This window comes from Felis catus, chromosome B3 (assembly GCF_018350175.1).
Source record: "Felis catus isolate Fca126 chromosome B3, F.catus_Fca126_mat1.0, whole genome shotgun sequence".
Classification (NCBI taxonomy): domain Eukaryota; kingdom Metazoa; phylum Chordata; class Mammalia; order Carnivora; family Felidae; genus Felis; species Felis catus.
The window spans coordinates 7669553-7689579 of record NC_058373.1 but is presented as its reverse complement, the minus strand read 5'-3'; the positions used below and the strand labels follow the sequence as shown (position 1 = coordinate 7689579).

Sequence of the window (20027 nt, the reverse complement as noted above, 5' to 3'; positions counted from 1 at the left end):
TCAAATATCCATATGTAGCCAAGGTACTGGGTAGCACGGTTATAAATTTTTCCAAGGAAAATCTGCTGTTCTTTTTCAACCATCATGGCCTCCTGATGAGCTTGTAACCTTGGGCCTTCTTCTTCGTCATGAAAAAAGTCTCCACCACGAAGTTTTCCAGGAGGGGTGTAATTAGCTCTACTTTGCGGCACTAAGACATGTAAGGCACAAAGTGAGAAAGCTATTCAGAGAATCGGGAGAAAGGGTGGTTCTAGAGTCTCTAAGCTGAGAGTTACAGGCTGGTAGGGGCTCCCTCCTCGGACTCATTCCAGAGCCTTCTCTTGTGGCCAGTCTACTTTGTGATCAGGAAGAAAATACTCCCTTGTCACGGCCCCCTCAATGTTACCCACCAGAAATCAGTGACGAAGGTCTGAAGCTTGCTCCTCAGGAGATGGTATGGAAGATTGAACAGCTATGCCTCATTTCTAATCCCCAGACTTAAGTGGGGGTAACTTCTGACTCCAGGTGAAGAACAGGGGTTCAGCGGAGCTGGGTGGGGGGACTAGGGGTGGGGACCGCAGTCCTTGCTTACCTGAGGAACTTGTTGAGGTCTCCGTGCTTCATGTACTCAAAGACCATGATGAGCGGGTCACCGTCGCCACACACACCATAGAATTTGACAATGTGCTCGTGCTGCAGGTTGGTGAGCAACTCAGCCTCCCTCTGGAAATCCTTCCGGGCAGCCAGGGTGGGATCCTTCAGGGCCTGGAAACAATGCACGACATGCTTTTCAGCAACTGGAGGACCAGGGCCTGTCTGTTCCCCTCATGGGAATAAACGTGCCCATAATAAAGACTGCGGGTTCACAACAAATCATGTCAGCTCTCATGAAACAGAAACCAACCTTCTGACCCTGTCTCCCATCCACCGGCCAGTGATTTCAATTCATGTTCATCTCAGAGCCCTACACTCCCCCCGAGGTTGGTGTGAACAGCAGAGGGAGGGAGCTGTGGAGGTGGAAAATCTGACAAAGTTCTCTTCCCCTAAGGCTTCCTTCAAGAAATGGTCCCACAGCTAAAAGAAACAGTGGGAAAACCACCGCCCCATTGCTTGAACTCTACAAATTAGCCTTTTCCCAGAGCCTACCAGAAATCAGGCAGGCAACATAATAAAGTCTCCTTGTTCTTTCTACTTCTTGAGTTTAGATGGTGAAGGAGTACGTATTTGCAGAGAAACATGAACGTGTTGGCTTCTAGAAGGCGCCTGTGTCCTCCTAGTAGGAAGGTGAAGGAAGCACTGGAGAGTGAGTGGGGCTGCAGCTATGGGGAAGGCAGTGAACAGGAAGCAGCCTCCGGGTCCACTCAGGACCAGAATGGGGTGAAGTCCCTCCAAATCCCAGAGCGGGATGGGGAGGTGGGCATCCGGTGGCCACTAAAATCCCACGATGTAGCCCCTGTGGGGAGGGAGAACCCAGGAAGAGCGGGAGGCATCAGACCTGCCCCAGGGCCCAGGAAGATAAATGGGCAAGCAATGGCCAGGAGGGGTGGCAGGTAGGAGTGTGGTGGCTCCAGCACAAGAAGGGGACCGTGAGACTGACGTGGAAGACGCTGAGCACATCGAGGGATCGTGGACAGGGCACTGCCATGGGGATGCAGCCATGTTAGGCCAGAGGAGCATGACCAATGAAGGAGAGGGCCCCTTCCTGCAGGAGACACGGCCTGGGCAGGTGTGCGCACACATTTCTTTGGGCTTCCTCAACTTCCCCACAAGCTCAGAAGGCAAATGGGTCCAAACAACACCCACTTCCTTCAGCCAACACGGTTTAGTAACCTCACGGGACACAACATGAGGCAATGAGGGGGGGAGGGTGAAGTATGCACACTATGTTCGGATTAGTGAAATCCAGACTGGCATGAGATGGGTTTGCATCCTCTCTGCCAAGCATGTGGCCTTTTTGGTGATTTAGGCAGACTGCGCTCCCCCGTAGACCGTGGTACCACCAAAAGCCCCCCCACCCCCTCCCCCGTGGCCCCAGCGAGGTCTTTCTCTGGCCACCGCGATGCCCGTTAACTGAAATCCACAGGGCTGCCTCGGCTGACAGCGCTGTGGGAACATGAATATGCAAGCCTCATATCTAGGGGGCCCATCAGACCTCATCAGTCATTAGCACACATTACTGATGATGGACTCGGCACCAGAAGGGCCCTAAACATCACCAGCTTCCACCTGCTCCTTCCTAGAGTTGGGAGAAACTGAGGCCCAGCCCCGTCTGGGAGCCAGTCCACATTCACACGTCTGAAATGACAGAGGCGTACAGTTAAACAGGACCTCAGCCCCTCTCGACCCCCAGAGTTCAGTGGCAGTGCCTCTAGCCGCGGTCTCTCAGCCAGAGGTCAAATCCACTCCAACTTCAACCAATACCACCTTTCATTCTTTTCAAAATTCGGAGCTTTCACCAAAAACGTGTTTGAGTAAATGATTCTACTATTGACAGAAATGTTGGAATTGACCCAGTGTAGGTTTCCCACGTGACAGGTCAGGAAACTGAGGTCTAGAATGGGGAAGTGACTTGCCAAAGACCATGCCAAGAAGCCATAGCTTGAATCTGGAGCCCAGGATGCTTTCCTGTGCAGCGCACCTGCTGGATTAACTTACCAGATGAATCGGTCACGAGGTATGTCCCCAAGGGAACAGTGGGCACAGAAGTTAAACAGTGTGAAAGGGCAGAGGAGAAGGCCAGGAAAGGCGAGAATGTGGCCTGATGGCAGAGAGGCCAGGCCCCACAAGGATGCTGAGCTGGTGGTGCAGACCCAGACTGGAAGGAAGGTGGGCGGTCCAGCCCATCGCTGACTTTGCCGCCTCTGATCTCATGTGCGCTCCTCTTCTGCTCTGGCTGCCTTCTCAGGGAAGCTACCCAGTAATGAAGGAGTAGGCTGCTGTGTGCCCACGTCCAGCAGTAACGATGGCATTTACAAAGCCTTCTCGCTATGGGTGGAAGAAGGCAGGGTCATGGTGAGACAGGGTCCTCTTGGTGACCCAGCTCCTGAGCTGCATGGGCTGGGCCATGGGCAGAGGATGACTGGCGGTGATTTATTTATTTTCATGAAGAATAAGAGGGGGGAGAAAAAGAGGAACCCAGCATGGGTGGGATAGAGGACTACAAAGATTTATGTGAATGCTGGATTTACGAGAAGGAAAAGTAGATCAAATTTGGGGCCAGCCAAATGGCCTCTCTCCATCTCTGTAAATCATTCTCTTGCACCGTCTGGACACCAATGGCAGTCACGGGATATTTCCGTTCTCAGCTCTCAAGCAATGCCAGCCAGCATCCCCAAGCCTGGCACCCTACACTGCCAGGAGGACAGAGGCTCGTCATTTGGGAGACGGGGCACAAAGCAACCGCTGTCTCCTAGTCTCGCCACAGCCTTTCTCTGCTGCCAGTTCCCTCTCTGCCTTCACACTGGGATTTCCAGTTCCTGGGTCCAACCTGAAGTTCCTATGTAACTGGCAAAAAGTCGGGTTTGGTATCTGGGGTCCAGGGATGCACATGGCCCCAACCCCTAGGGATAGATGCATCTGGGACAGAGATGACAGGAGGAGACTAACGAGGAGGAAAACCAGCTCAGAGACTCTCCTGCACTGTTCGGGGGCATCCACACACCCAACCCCTTCCTCGGGGCTGGGAAACCTCAAAGTGGATCACCAGTCAGTGGCACCGGTGAGCGCCGGGGGCAGAACTGGTGCTCAACATGGCTGCCAACCATTATTGCAGGGAGTTGGGTCTCACCGACGGGTCTCTGAAGCCGAGGCGGCTCCTACCTAGGTCCTTTGAGCAGTATCCGTAGAACAAAGAGATCTGGAATTTGCCCCCTAACTTGTCTCCTTTCTTGTCCCCCCAAATTTGAGGACAACACACTTTCTGATCTTCCTCTCTAAGTGTGCCATCTCTCACTTCCCCCCCCCCCCCCCGCCACCAGGCCTGGGTCCCACTGGGGCCCCTTGGTCACATGGAAGGGAAGCCATCCTGACGGCAAGAACGCTCGAACTTCTCAGTAGCTCCCAACTCTGTCAAGGTCATTTAACATCCTCCTCTTGCCCAGCCTCAGGGCTGCCGCCTTCCAGTTTCCTTTTCTCTTGCAGGGGGGTGGGGATGGCGTGGAGGGATAGTTCAAAGTGTTTGGTTTCATATTGCATTCGCACACCGAAACCCATTTAATATGTGCGGGGATGCACGCATTTCTAAACGTCCAAACTTTTAATATTCAAACACGCACACGTCAATTAACACTTTTTAAGTATAAAAATCATCTTTCTCTTAGTCTGAAAATCCGCAGCCACTTCTTGCTGACGCTCTCAAACGATTTTATGAGAGAGGAAGATGGGTAGTTATTACAGACATGGATGCCCTTCTCTCTTCTGTCTTCTTAGCTTAAAACTGGCCATTGGCTTCCTGCTGTTTTCAGGATAAAATCCAAACCCCTTAAGACAGTTGATAGGCTCCAAACGTCAGGTCTCCCCATCTCTCTCTGCCTCATTTCCTCCCATACCCTCTTCCCCTTTATTCATTACACTTCAGTCTCATTGGTCTTTCTGTCCTTTGTACCCACCAAACTTTTCCCTGCTTCAGGCCCTTTGCACATGCTGTTCTTTTGGCCAGAAAAACTCTCCACCCAGTTATATCCACATGACTGGCCAAATTCACTGGTACTGTCCATCACCCTCTGAGGAACATCCTGACCGGCATCTATTATGCCCTGAATACTCACTGCTAATTGGATACTCAGACAGATACTTCTGTCCCAGAGGGGAGCTTGCCAAGGGTCAGCTCTGATTGCTTCCCAAAATCATTTATGATCCATCTGTTAATGTCATTGCTTAATGTAATGAAACGTCATAGAAAGCAATGAAATATGAGTACAAAATGTTGGCTGATTTTATGGAGCCTGAGATGAAGACTTTAGAGAAACCTACTAAAGGTCGGTGTTTAGAAAGTGTTAAGAATAAGAGGAAAACCTATGTTTTTAAGAAATTGGGAAAATAGTAAAAATCTGAGATTCTGCTCTAAAAATGTTTTCAGTGCCTATTCCAGTGCAAACTAACTGAAACTGGAAATTATGATTGCCCCAAACAAAAACAAAACAACTCTCCAAACTAAAGGGAACTCAAGAGCTGGCGTTCAGACAAACTGGAAGAAAGAGATTATTAGATCCAAATGATTAAAACCGTCAATAACCACAACATGAATTTCCTGCAGATAAAATTAATTTCATAGGAAGAGGCTGATAGCGATGTTAAAACAAGTAAATGCTCAAAGAGAGTGAAGAAATAATTATTTCAAAAAAAAAAAAAAACAAGAAGGTATGCCACCAAAAGAGGGAGAAATAAAATTCAGATAACAACAAAACCGTGAACCAATTAGGTATCTCGGAAGTCGATTATGTGGTTCATTGAAGTTAAAACAAAAGCCTCCACAGACAGGACAAGCGCTACACTAGATTAAACCACAAGAATTCATGACTTGGAGCAATGGGGAGACTCCCCCGGGACACAGCATGGAGAGACACAGGGAACCAGGAAAAGCAGTGACGAGGGGCTCATCCCCTCATCTGGGAAGGAGAAGGCCTGCCTGGATCTGAGGTGGCCCCACCATTGATTCACTGCGGGTCCTTGGGCGAACTGCTTGACCTCTCTCTGTGTGCCTCAGTGTCCACTTCTGTGAAATGGGGATAGCGGCGATGCTTAATGCTTCTGGAGGCCGTGAGAACAAACCTTCACCCACAGACATTACTAAGAGCAGGGCCCAGCATATCGTGAGTCCATAATCAGCATTCTCTGTGAGATGCTGCTGTCATCATTCTGCACATGCCCTCCTCTTCTTCCGGAAACTTCCCTTCCGGGCTCTACTGTGCTAGAATTCAGAGATGTGCGCTACAGAGGCCTATGCGTCCCCTCTCCTCTTTCATCCCCAGGGTCTCATTCAGTGCCAGGCACATAGTAAGTGTTCAATAAATATTTATGGCATGAATAAATGGGGCATATTTTTAGGAATACGATCAATCTTTGAAAGAAAAGTCTTTTATAGCACACTGAATTATTATAAAACTAATACCAGTGTTTCCTCGATGTAAGGAAAAAATTAAATATTGCCAACACCCCCAGAAGGGCTCCCACTGCATGCCCCGCCCCTCCAGTATTCCTTCTCTCACCCCAAAGGTGACCACTACACTGACTTATGCAGTCCACGGTCTTGGCTTTTGTAAAATACTTGCGACTATCTAAATATAAATCCCTTACCACTAGAGTTCAGTTTTACTTGTTTTTTAAACTTGAAATAAGTGGAATTATATATATATATATATATATATATATATATATATATATATATATACATATATATATGTATATATATATATATATATAGAGAGAGAGAGAGAGAGAGATCTATATATCTAGATGATACATAGCTAGCTAGATGATACATAGATAGATAGACAAATAGGTGGGTGGATGGATAGATGGATAGATAGATAGATAGATAGATAGATAGATAGATAGATAATGGGTACAGTCTAGAAGTAGCAGTGCTAGGTCACACAGTATGCTAATGTTCTAGAATACCAAACTTTTTCAAAATGATCATACTGCTGCGCCTTCCCACTAGCACTTGGTATCGTCACCACTATGTTGTCATTCTGCTTGGTGTTCACTGGTATCTCAATATGGCCAACTTGCATTTTTCTGACGATTAATTCGGTTGGACACCTTTCTCATGTTCTTATCAGCTATTGGCTATCAGAAGAGACTCTTTGAGATCTTTTGAACAAATGTATTCTCTGTCAAGTGACTATTTAAAAGTGGCACCACCTATTTAAAAATATAAACCACATATTATCAGTCTTACACTACCCTTATGCACAAATTACGCTCTGTCTTGCCCTGCTCTCCTTCTTTCTCGGGTCTTCTTTTGTCTCCCCAGCAGACTACAGGCATCTTCAGAACAGAGGCTGTGATGTCTGCTCCGTCTCCCCTATTGCAACCACCGGGCAAAAGATTCTTGCCAACTGATTTAAAACCACAATTTGCGGAAAACCTAACCTTGGGTTATGCTCAGATGTGTTCTCTGAAAGTCCACAATTACCCTGCACCAATATGAGAACAGCCTCAAGAGGAAGGAGTCTGCACAAAGCAGTAAAATCTAAAGAGGATGAGAAACAGGAAACACCATTTCTCGACCGTTCTCTAGAGTAAATGAGTGTCTTCTCCAGGGGCTGGAGTCTGGGTGGATCCCCTGGGCTGCAAATGTTGTAAAATCCTGGGGCACTCGTCTCCTCCACATTCCCAGACCCAAGGACAGAAGAAAACCATCTTAAAAAGATGAACACAGAAACGCATTTTCTGCATTATCCAATCCGGGTACTGTCCTTTAACGCCTGACCACTCAGTGAGGAACATTTCCCAAGGTTTGGGGCCATCATTTCATTTCCTGCTCAAAGCACAAAAATGTCCATTTCATTTACCGGTCCCCGGACGGATATTGGAATGCCCAGTGGATTAGTGTCTCCCGATAAATTAAAAGTTTCAGAGCAGTGCAGAATCCTTGTTTGGAGACAAAATTAGAAATCTTTCCACTCCCCTGTTCCAAGCTGTTTAAAGACTTTCTTGCTTATCTGACCATCCTGCGTCTATGGAGGTACACTGAACAAGTTTATTCTCAGGCAGTCTAGCAATAATAATGATTAGCCTTCACAGAAAATATACTCTAGTTCCTTATTTATTTTCCAGATCCTTGGTCAGCAGACAATGCCTACTTTTGTAAAATATACATATATTTTTTCTAATAGATGTATATGTGTGTGTGTGTGTGTGTGTGTGTGTGTGTGGAGAGAGAGAGAGAGAGAGAGAGAGAGCAGTTGTAACAGGTAGCATATGGCCTTCAAAGCCTAAGATATTTATTATCTGGCCCTTTTAGAGAAAAGGTTCAGACCCCCTATTCTAGCTGGTCAGTGTAAGCTTGGAAGGCCATATGTCATGTGTCTAAGCACATTCAATAAGACCAACATTGACAATGATGGTGATAATAAAAACCAGTAGCAAGTACTCTTTATTGAGCATTTACCATGTCCCAAACAATGGATGAACAATTTTACATGTGGTGTGATTTCATCACCAATGCTTTTAAGGAAGGATATTGTATTTCCCATTGTACAGATAAAGAAACTGAGGGCTGGAGATGTTAAGTGTCTTGTGTGAGGTTGCACAGCTAATCAGTGGCAGGGTGGGGTCTCCCTCAGGCTCTCTGACTTCCCCGCTATCCCTGGGGGCTGCAGAGCATCTGTGGAGGCCATCTGCCCTCCGTGGACAGGCAATATGCAGACACACAAGACTGTGAATATACAGACCCCAAAGTCACAGAAGCATGGAACTGTCATTGTGAGTGGTTTGGTTGGAGCCCTCAGCGCTAAGGGCGGGACCCTTTTGAGGTCCCAGTGAGAGTCCTCATGGGGGGGGGGCGGTATCTCTTGCTCTCAGCCCAGGACACCAGGCAGAATGCACCCTCCTCTCAGAGGCCTTCCTGTGGCACCCATGGAGGTCAGTCCACGCTCCAGAGCAGGGCTCCTGACACCTACTTGGCCCTTGTCCGTACAAATCATGTTCAAAGATTTGTTTAGCACTGATTTATAGGAGAAGCTGTTCTCTGCAGGCTGAGTGCAGGGGTGGGGAACTGGTGGTAAGTCTCTTCTCTACCACCCCACACAATTCAGCTCCTGCACTGCTGGCTCAGCAAGACAAAAGTCCTGTGGTTCCTGGGTCCATCTAAGTACCTGCCAGGAGGCAGTTACCCTCGGGGGTCTGAACCCGGATCACACGCGTGGGGGTATAAGAAATTTTTCCGGGTTCACTCACTAGTCTCCCTGGGCTTAGTTAGTAGCTGGTCCTTCCCCACTCTTCTCCTTCTATTCCCAGTGACGTCTGCTGCCCTTGACCGGGGGCTCCCAGATTCTCCTTCAGCCGCCCACCCTTCACTCAATTCTACTCCTGAGAAACGTCAAGTGACTCTCCAGGCACGGATGACACATCCTGTTGAGGTCACTGAGGAGGGAGGAGGGCCAGCTGGGGACAAGGATGGGGACCCAGGCCCTTTCACAGGCTAACGTGCTCCTCTAGCTGCACCTCAGGCACAGCCCCCTTAGGTGCCGTAGTTCTTGACTTCCAAAGTCAGAGGAAGTCGGTGTGGATCCAACAGAAATCTCGCTGCCCTTAGAGCAAGGGCCCCTGATTACAATGGATGAAGAATGCCCCTTCACACCAGGAATGGAGCGAGCCTCTCCCGCCTGCTCCCCGGCCCCCAGCACCCCCTCCTCCTTCCTGGGGCCCGCAGACCTCTGGGATTTACCTTCACGGCCACGAGCATCTTGTCCTTGGTCGGGCTGAGGTTGTAGCACTCGGCCAGGAAGACCTTGCCAAAGGCTCCCTCGCCCAGTTCCCGCTTCAACACGATGTCCCTCCTCTTAATGTGCTGCACGTCTGTAGGAGGGGGACAGAGGGGAGAGCAGCTGATCAGTCCTAGGCACCTGTCCTCATGACAGCAGGGGGTTCTACTTCTGGGTCCACAGCCAGGGAGAGGCAGACGCGGCCAGGAACCCCAACTCGGGCATGACAACGGGCATCATGTTGTGGTTTCAGTCTGACGCAGAACCAAATCTCACCTCTGTCCCTGACCCACCCCTAACCTGTCTAACAGCTGCCTCAGCTGGAAAACAGAATCAACAGTAGCTAAAGCACAGGATTCTGGTATAACTAGCGTGTGTGTGTGTGTGTGTGTGTGTGTGTGTGTGTGTGTGTGTGATATACACACATATAGATCAGTCTCAACAGCTACTCTCATGTCACAGGAATCCCCTGAGCATAGTGCACATTCTGATTCAGCCAGTAGCTCTGAGAATCTGCACTTCTAACAAACCCTCAGGTAACCTCTGTGCTGTGGGCCCTTGGACCGCACTTGGGATCGTGAGGTCTCTGGGGTGTTCAGAATCAGGTTTGAATCCTGACTCCACCTCCTTGCTCGTTTTTTGGGCTTGGGGAAGTTATTTCATCCCAGTGCCTCGATGTCCTCATCTATAAAATGGGATTAACACCAATACCTTTCTTGGTGAAGTCTTGTAAAGATATGAGATAATCCATTTGAAGAGTTTGGCCCAGCACCTGGGACAATGTGTGTGTGTGTGTGTGTGTGTGTGTGTGTGTGTGTGTGCGTGTGTGCGTGCGCACACACGCACGCACACACACGATTCTTGTTATACAAGAATGGCTGTCACAATCCTAGCACGGTGCCTGGTTTGTGATAGAGATGACTCTGTGGCAGCTAAAATTATCTGGGGGAAGCCTTTACTTGACAAATCCCTCTCCTCTGGAAGACCAGTGAGATCATGAAAGCCAAATCCAGACACTGTCCCAGAACCACGGTCCAGGCAGAGAACAGCCGTGACCCCCTCCACTAATTCAGCAGGCTAAGTCCACCCGCCAGGAGAAAGCAGAGATATCACCTCAGCCGTCCCATCTACTTGGAAAGAATGCTACGAAGGAATAGAACGAGCAGGGGGCTAGTGATGTAAGGCACAAGCCAGAGGTTTGCTCACTGACCTTCCCCTTAACTGTGCAACAGCAGAAGCCCACTAAACATCTGTATTAACACTACAAAGAGCATTGCAGAGCCAGGAAAGAGGATTGTCTCAAATGACCTTGTCACAAACTGAAAACCGAAGACAGAGGACTATGGCAGACAGTCCCCATGAGCGAGGACACATGTGACAGGAACAGACGAGGGTGGCTGCAAGGCTTTGCTTGGTGTTTTGGTTGGCTTGGGAATTCCTTTCAGAATAGACTATACAAACCTCTTTGTTTTTGTTTTTGTTTTGTTTTTTCCTATCAGAATTCTTGGTCTCCCCACGGTGTCCCAGATGACCCGCGGATCTGTGGGAGGAAGCATTTACAGAGCATTTTTCTCTCCTCCCCCGCAAGACAGAGCTGCAGGCTCCCAGCGGCTGGTGGCCACTCCTCACGGGCCACGTGACTGCCAGGTGGCTGCCGTGCTCTGCAGGGCTTTGCCCCAGTCTTCGCAACAAGGGAATTAAAAATTGGTTCCCTTCTTTACACCCTCTGTTGCTATTTCTTAGCCTCTGAGGAGTGGTATTTGTCGGCCTTGAAGGGGAAGGCTAAAGAGTCTCCCACTGAGACAAAATGGGAGGTCAGGACCTGTCTCGGGGGAGGCCATCTGCTCATCACGGCATAATCATTCCCGGGTGACTAGTGATGACGCACGGGGTCCTGCAAGGTGAGCATCCTGGCGTGGCCGCGGAGCGGAAATGGGCTGGGAAGGCAGCTTTATAAGGCCACGTCTGCACTTCTGAACATCGCAAGGACTGGTAAGGAATGAGAGGTCAGGGGCACCTGGATCGAGACCTGGATCCTCCACACAGTATGGGCTTGGGCGCCTCACAAAGCATCTTAGGAGTCAGTTTCCTTATCTATAAAATGGGTGTGGGAAGATAACACAAGTTCTACTTACCTACTACACGAGCCATTGCGTATGAAGGTTTGTAATTCCTTAAGTCTTCTTAAGTGTTGCATCATTATGGATATTATTTTACAAGCAGGAGAAACAAGGGACAAGTCAGGAGTCCCCAGCTGACGGCTGAGACGGGACTAGAATCCAGAGCATCAGGACAGGCCAGAGTGGCCAAACCACTAGGGACAAGCTCCCTTTGGCCCCAGACCCCACCCCAGACCCCAGTCTCCCTCGGCACTGTAAGAGGGCAGTGTTGTTCTCAAACCTGAGCTGCCACAGAATCATCTAGAAGGCTCGTTAGAGCAAATGGCTGGGTCCTTCTCCCAGAGATTCCCATTTGCTAGTCTAGGTCGGGGCCTAAGAATTTGCCTTTCTAGTAAGTTCTGGAGTAATGCTGACGTTGCTGGTCCGGGCACCCCACTTTGAGAACCACTGGAACAGGAGGGCATGGGAAGGGGAGGAATTGGCCAGCTCCTAACAGACAGTCGTGTGTCCACAAATGCTGTATCCATTTTTCACCATCCGAAGGCCTGCAAGCCTGGACTTACCAGAGGCCCCTCCTCCCCGCCGAGCTGTGCAGCCTGGGCTGCATCAAGGTCCCTCTCAGGGCCTCAACTACTCATGCATGTGATGATGATCATGCCTCTCTCGCCTCCTTATGTTCCGGACACACCCCCCATAAAGGCAAAGCTAACAGTATATAAATCTCTGGGTCCCTTGGTCCAGCTCCGGGCTGGGCCACCTCACCAGCCCTGCGAGCTCTCCTCACTCATGGTAGCCGGGAGCAGGATGAACACGGAAGGACGGGGGGGCTCCACAGAGAGCAGGCTCTGGTGTTCGGCTTCCGAGTCTCAGAGCCCGCTCCCTCCTCTCCCACCCTCGGCAGCAAGAATCACAGGCCCTGAAAGGTTCGGGCAAGTCAGGTGGAGGCGGCAAAGAGGGGACCGTTTCTCAACTCTCCCTCCACATCCCAGGACTTGACAGTGTGGCAGCAGCTATGGAGCCCCAACCACGGGAGGGGGCAGCGTTAACAGCCGTGGGCCTTGCACAGTCATGGGGGGGGGGGGGCAGGGGGGAAGGTAAGCACGTTACTGCAAGCACGAAGCAGAAGCCTCCCACGGACCCAAGTGTCTTCCCCAAATCTGCAAACGGATCTTTTCCAAAGACTTGGAAACACCCAGTGGCTCAGAATAAAACAGGCCTGGCTCACTCTAGTTGTCTTCAGGGAGAAGTATTTTGAGAGTAATACCTGAGCTTTGTCCACAAAGGGGGAGGGGAGATCTAGAAAGGGCAACGGGAGGAATGGAAAATAAAAACAGATTCCATTCCACCATAAATCCTCCCCCAGGAGAGAACACCATCCCCCCCCCCCCCCCCACCAGCCATGGTGGTAAGAAGTTCCACAAGACACCTGGAGGCTTCCGCAGAGAGAGGCTGGGTTTGGGCCAAATGCATAAGGCAAATCACTTCCGCGTGGACAGCCCCATGAGCCAATAAGACTCAAGATTCCACAACACCATCCGAGCAGCTGCCCCCCACCCCACACCTAAGTTGGAAGAAGTAGGGCAAAGGGAAGTTAATCGATGGCCAATCCTACTCTTTGGTCAAATTCAATTCTGATGATAAGCACCGGAGACAAGGGCTATTGTGCCCCATTCACGGATGGGAAAATGGAAGCAGGGGCAGCTTCTTAAAGTTCACAAGGCCAGAGAGTGGCCAAGGAAGGACTCCCTCCTTCATACGGCTCCCCAGCTCACGTTCCGTCCACGCCTTTCTTCCATCCTACCCTACTTCATGGCTACCAAGATCATCTCGTCCACAGAACGTCGTCCCTCCACTTTCCCTTCTTCCAACCCTATCCGACTCCTCTTACCCTGCTCATCCTGGACTCTATCACCCAAGGCAAAAGGAAGGTGCACCTTCCCAGAGGCTCGGGGGAGGAGGGGTGGGATGGGAAGAGTGTGGGAGGAGAGGGCGCTGCTCGGGCCCTGGGGATGGCTGGAGTGAGCCATTCCCATTTCTGACGTCCTCGTGTCTGTTTGGGCCCCTTTTTGTGCTTATTTTTAGCTCACACAGTGCTGCTCAGAGCTGCCTCTGGTGAAGCCATTTGACCCGCATGCCAAAAAGTGATGGATTCTCCTAGGAGGAGAGGGCATCAATCTCCTTTTACTGCCTGGCTGGCTGGCCCAGCAGAGTCTGGGTCACAAGGCTCAGACGCTGGGACACTGGCAGGGGAGGAGGAGGGAGAGGGATGCACCGCCCAGGCCGTGGGAACACCTCCCACTCTCTAGCAAGGAGGGGCTGCTACAGAGAGAGCCAGGGGGCCGGTGCCCAGTAGGAGGGGTCTTTGAGAGATGTCGCGGGCTCCTGGAACTTTCTGGCCTGACTCTTCCCTAGCTCCTTTCTTCGACAGAGCCCCCACTTGGGGTCTGCCAAAGGAAGCCATCCGTAGGGTTTCTCGTTCCCGCCGGACAACTGGTTCATCAGACAGAACAGAATGAGGGTTTCTGGGTTTCGGTTACTGCTCCATGAGTTTTCCTCTGCAGCGAGGACCAAGATATTTATACCATATGTATGGGCCTCCCTGCTGTGAGGTCTTCCAGATCTGGAGTGAGCTTGACCTAGGGCGAGATCACGAACCCAAGCAGGTCACAGCCACCTCGGTACGGAAGGTCTCGGAGCCCGTACAGTTCAGGGGGCAGACTGTGGTTACCCCCTCATCCTCGCCACGTTCCCCTGGGGGAGGTGCCTCACCCAGTGCCTTCTGTGACCTACACAGGTCCACCGAACAGACAGACATGGCCAGAGATGTAGGTGACCACTGTCAGCCCCACGTTCTGGGGAAACAGGGATGTGCCAGGCATACACATTACTCAGCGCTGCCGACCAGGGACGAAGACGAGGCATAAAACCCCCCAAAATGGTGTGGCTGAAAAACCGAGGACTTGGAAAAAGAGAGGGGTCTGTATTTGAACGCTGACCCTGCCACTCACTGGGCTGCATCCACCCTCAGGCTCTCGTTCCTTATCTGTAGAATGGGTAGGTGACTTACCCACTCGGCAGAGTTCTCAGGAGGACACGTTTAAACTTTCTGGATAAGAGAGGTAATTGGAGCGATCTGAAACACGATGGGCATTTAACGCAAGTGTGTTCCTTCCTTTCTACAGGCTTTTCGTTTCACCTGAGAGCTCAGTCTACTGTAAACAAAACAGTGACTTGGAAAGAAACCTGAAGAGGGGTCAAGATATTCTCCCGAAAGAAAATGGCTGAGGCTGCTCCTGGGTGGGGGGGCCCTCAGCACTGACTCAGGGGGCCGGCGGCAGCCTGTCCGAGCCTGCCACCACCATGTCCAACCTCCTCCTTCTCCAGAGTCCAAAATAGTTTGTGGGAGGAGGTTGGTCAGACAATGGAATAAAGACATCGAAGGTAGAGACAGCCACCTAGTAAAGATGACTATTGATCGGTAGGGGGAAAAACCCCAGATTTCCCAGGGTCAGTGGTTATAAATAATTGTGGTCCTGACTCTGCTGTATGTCAAGCAGCAAAGTCGCGCCCAAAGGCTGGCATGCTCCCTCAGTCGGACCCAGAATGTTTTAGCGGAAGTCCACTGGCCACCTCGGTGCTTTGGCTAATGATTGTTCTAGGAGGGCGTGCACCCAGGCAGCACCCAGACCGTCCTCCCCTGAAGGCTGTTTCCTAAGGGACTCAGGAGCAGGCCGTCCCAGCAGCCCGAAGGGACTTCAGCCCTTAGCTGAAGCCTGATGGGTTCTCCTGACCACCCTGCCTTCCCTTCTCACCTGGCCCGTTGTCATACCCGGTTCCTAACTTTCTCCCATCAACTCTGTCTCACTCTGTGCTTGTCTCTTAGCTTATGGTGTTACCCCTGGTGCCCTTACTAATAATAAAAATAAGTTCCGTCAATAGAGCACTCACCCCGAGCCAGGCACCATGCAGTGTGCAACGTGTGGTCTTGCCTTCACAGCTGTCTTAAACACAACGTGCTGCTGAAGTTCAAGGTGATAAAGCAATACGCTCAAGGTCACCCAGCTGGTAGAGGTGGCCCATCAGACTCTAGAGTCCAGTGCCACCCTGCTCCCCGTCACTCGTGACAGCCCCCTCACCTCTGTCACTTGTACCCTCGTGGAAGGTGCTGCTTTCTGAACCGGCAACTGTGATTGGTGGAAACCAATCCCGTCCCTAAGGACAGACACAGAATCATTTCCAGTGGAACCTGTTCTCGCCACCCTCGGCCGTCACCCTCCGAGCTCAACACGGGCAGCACGACGGCCTCTGGAGATGAGGCTGGCACCAGAAGGCAGAAACCCAAGGCCCCCTCACAGAAGAACAGAGGGGCTCGACAGCCTTGGGGCTCTCACATTACAAGGTAAGTCCTGAGGGCGCCTGTGTGGTGAAGGAGGAGGGAGATTCTTGGCAGGCAAGGGGGGAAGAGGGAACAAGAGAGGAATGAAGAATCTCTGAGAATTTGCACTCGCCGGACCCCAGGGTCTCAGGCTGCCAAAAATGCTCAGAAGAAAACATCAATTCAATACCACACATTTAATTGCACATGAAATGGAATGTCTTTAAATGGAAGAATAACATTCCCGGAGCTCCAACGGTGGGTGTTTGAAGTGGCAGGAGGGAGACGGAGGGTCAGCTCTGAAATCTCGGAGGGGGAAGGAGACTGCCGAGAGAGGGCAGGACGCCTGCTTTCGCTAGAGGTAGGAATTTCTGCCTGCCAGTCCAGACCCGTCCTCTCTGCTTCTCATGGCCCCACTGGCTGCATGTGGCCTCACGCCGCCGGGCGGCGGGGCAAGAGGAACGAATTTCCCCTTTGGTCTTGCTTAAGAGCACAGCCAGGGAAGCGTGCACCCTGGCCAGAGGCAGACCCTGTGCGCCGGCCGCAGCTGACCCGGCCAGTCCTCCGCCTGGACGGAAAAGCGCAGCGGGGCTGACCCATCCCAGTAAGCCACTCTCGCGAAGCAATCCCCAGATGACTGACGGGCTAGGAAAACAAGAGGGCCTCCTGAGTTCGTGTCAAGGATCGGTCTAAGAGAAGACGTTTCAAAGGCTGGAGAGCCGGCCCAAGGAAAGCTGCAGAATTTTTCTTGGAGGTCTAGAATTTAGCATCTGCCTCTGGCTACTCCGCAAACGTGGGTGGGGGGTGGGGGGTGGGTAACAGTGATATGGAAAAGGACTGTCTGCTGCTGTTGCTGCCCTGGGATGAGGTTGACCGGACTGTGAGAACCTGAGGTTTCTGCTGGCCAGTCCGCGTCCCATCCTACGGCTCATCTAGCCGGACGGGGGCTCCCCTGGCCAGCGCGAGGGCTCGGCAAAGGGTGCTGGCAGGTGTTCAAGTCAAAGAGCAACGAGGTGTGTTGTCAAAGTCGGTATGCTGAGCCCAGCAGCGGGCACAATGCACAGCAGGTGCTCACTAGATATCTGATGAATGCACGAATGTACGAGAACTCCCTTGGAAGCATTGCCGGGGACTCCGGCGAGGAGAACACCGCAAAGAGGGAGGAAGAAGGGAAGCAGAGGGAGCAGTAAAAAGAAAGGAGAGATGAGTGAGAACGGGAGAGGATCCAGGAAGTTGCAAAGAGCAGCCTTATTTATGTCCTGGCTCCACGACCGGCCCCGGGAACCAGGACCACATGGCACCAGGACCGCGTGGAGCCCCACATGCCTACCCTCCCTCTGGGCGCTCCGTCTAAGCAGCGGGGCTCTGCGGTCTCATGTGAGGAAGCTCAGGGTAGGCCGGGGCTCCCCTCGGGGGCACGTGCGCGCCCCGAGGCTGGAGGTAGGGGGCTAGGACGCCGAGACGCCGTGTTCCCACCAAGATGAATAAATAAATAAGACACCCTGCTGTTTCTGGAAGCGGCAGAGGGAGAGGATCAGCAGAGGACTGTCTGTTCTGGGGTGATTTCCAGCTCACGTTTCCTGACACAAGAAGTTCAGGAGACAGCGGGAGGAAAGTTCAGATGTGTCCCTGCCCGCAGGTGCTGCCCCTGGAGCTGCACCCACGAGCTCAGGCGTTTACTGACACCCGGGGGCCCCTGCCATGCGCCTCCCTAGCCAAGTCTGCCTTGTGCGCCCACTGGCCTCGCCTACGTGTCGCGCTGGTCCATCCCATGGTGAGAGGACCCCTCTGGCTCTCATTAAGCACTGACTGCCCGAGAGTAAAGAGCAAAGGAGCTCCCCGAGGAAAGCATCTGGAATTGAGCAGCTAGGTGCTGAAAGATGAAACTCAGGCTCCAACTGGAAATCTGTCCCTCCAGCAACTTGCCTGGCGCCCATCCTCTCCCCTTCCTCTGGCCTGGATCTTTCCTTTGCAACCTGACGGTGACAAACTCTCACTCCAAATGCCCATACGAGGGGCTCGGTCTGCATCTCAGTCTCCCCAGAGGCCCTCCTCCGCCGGCAGCTGCCCAGGGATGCTGCTTTGGCTTCTCAGCCTGGGCATCTAACTCTGCCCCCCAAGTCCATCTTGTGGCATTGCGGCTTTTCACCGGCAAACAAGTTGTTCAAGCTTGTACCTTCCCGGTCTGCAGCTCCAGGCCAAGACACAGACTACAGGGCACCGTGGAGCCTTGAGGTGGGCCAGAGGACCAGCCACCCACTCACAGAACACGCCGTCGGCCTCGAAGACGACCAGCTCCCTTACATCCAAGAGGAAGCCGAACCCGTTCACGCAGGGGTGGGGAGGAACGGGCGTTATAAGATTTGTGTAGGCAGAGGCAACGATACATCCAAATATACAGAAACGAGCACAAAAAGAAGAAAGGACAGAAGGGGGCCCTCTTATAAGTAAGCACCAGCAGTAAGAGCAAGGTGAATGAGGCAGGAGTGGGTATGAATTCACGTTCAACAACACATTTTTGGAGGCAGCAGTTGGCAATTTTCTAAGCCCGTCTCAAAGCTTCACCGTTTTCACGAGTGAAATTAAGAGAATACCCCGCTCGGGGCGCCTGGGTGGCTCAGTCAGTTGAGCGTCCGACCTCAGCCCAGGTCGTGATCACAAGTTCGAGCCCCGCATCGGGCTCGGTGCTGACAGCTCAGATCCTGGAGCCTGCTTCGGATTCTGTGTCTCCCCCGCTCTCTGCCCCTCCCCTGCTCATGCTGTCTCTCCTCCCGCTCTCAAAATACATAAAAACATTAAAACAAATTTTTAAAAATACCCCACTCAATGAATCGTCATGAGGGTTCATAGCATACTCTGTGTATAGTAATGTGTCCAAAGTGTGTTAAATATACTAATGACTGTAAAGTTTCACAAGGGAGCATGCCAGCTCTTTCCTCCCACTCACCCCCTCCTCAAACGTTCCATGATCTCTGAGTACTTACTCTTTCCAATCCTTAATTTCCTCACCTGTAAAATTGAAATAATTTTTAAAAAGTGCCAACTGCATGGCATTGTTGTATCTGCAAATGACACAAGAGGTGTTAACGCTTAGAACAATGCAGACGCACAAAGCAGGTGCTCAAATCGCATTAGCCCAGAGCATCAGTGCCTTCGGGGTAGTCTTGGGTATGCTACTGAGAACTCGGAGAACCTGAGAACCTGGCCCAAATCCCCAGGCTTTTTCTTCCTAAATTCCCTACATAGATGCATAAAATAGGTCCAACAGATGGATGGATTGCTCACTCACTGTCCTCTGAGCTCACGTCATGGATTCACGCCCGAGCGTCTTTACCCACACCGTACCTCCAGCTGGGTACTCTTCTCCAGCTCCCACCAGGAGAAATCAGCCCGTGCCCCCCAGGCAACTCCAATCCCACCCGCTCCATCAGATCTCCTCCCAGTCTTCCTCGAGATCCTACTATCCCCTCAGCCTGTCTATGCCTAGTGCAGAAACAGGTGTCCTGGGGCCCCCCTCTGCTTACTCACCCCAGGCAGCTCACAGAAAACAAGCTGAGCACATGCTTGCTACCTCACTGGAGAGAGCGAATGACCTTAGCAAAGGCCAGGAGGGGGTTTTTACACAATATACGCTGGGTATCTTGAGGCACAGGACCCTGGGTTATTTGTGGGCACAGGGCCCAGCCCTTAGATCTCCCACATTCACCAGCTGCACCAGGTTGCTGCTGCCCCGTGGCCTGCAGAAGTGTGTGCGCTCCCATTCTTTCCCTGAGCAACGAACTCAGTGAAGATTTCAGTTTAGGCAACCCTAGGAAGTGAACAGGTCTCCCAGTGAGGCCATGGGGCCCCATCTTAGGGCCCTGTGGGAGGCCTTTCTTTACAAAGGTTCAACTTCAATTCTGCTTAAAGCAGGAGGCAGGAGGGCTCAGTCTGAGAGAAGGTGAGTGCGGTTCCCAAGGGAAGGGAAGGCAGGACACCCAGGCCTTGGGAATTCAGAAACGCATCTTCCCTTCTGGGGCCCTCAGGGTCTTTCAAGAAATAGCTTTCCTCTATGCGGGGCTTAAACTCAGGACACAGTTGGAACCGTCTAGGTCATACCTATGCCCTCTTTGAGAGGACTTC

The 20027-nt window shown here is 51.6% G+C and overlaps 1 protein-coding gene across 7 annotated transcripts in view; it reads right to left on the bottom strand.

Annotated features, from left to right (window-relative positions):
• NTRK3 (neurotrophic receptor tyrosine kinase 3) overlaps positions 1 to 20027 on the bottom strand; it is a 397694-nt gene that overhangs the window by 69819 nt on the left and 307848 nt on the right. For all 7 annotated transcript variants that reach the window (XM_045058826.1, XM_045058831.1, XM_045058828.1 and 4 more), the window contains 2 exons: positions 9374 to 9504; positions 572 to 744 (listed from right to left, as the gene is read on the bottom strand). In XM_045058826.1, the coding sequence (XP_044914761.1) occupies positions 572 to 744; positions 9374 to 9504 (304 nt within the window). The remainder of the gene's footprint in view (positions 1 to 571; positions 745 to 9373; positions 9505 to 20027) is intronic.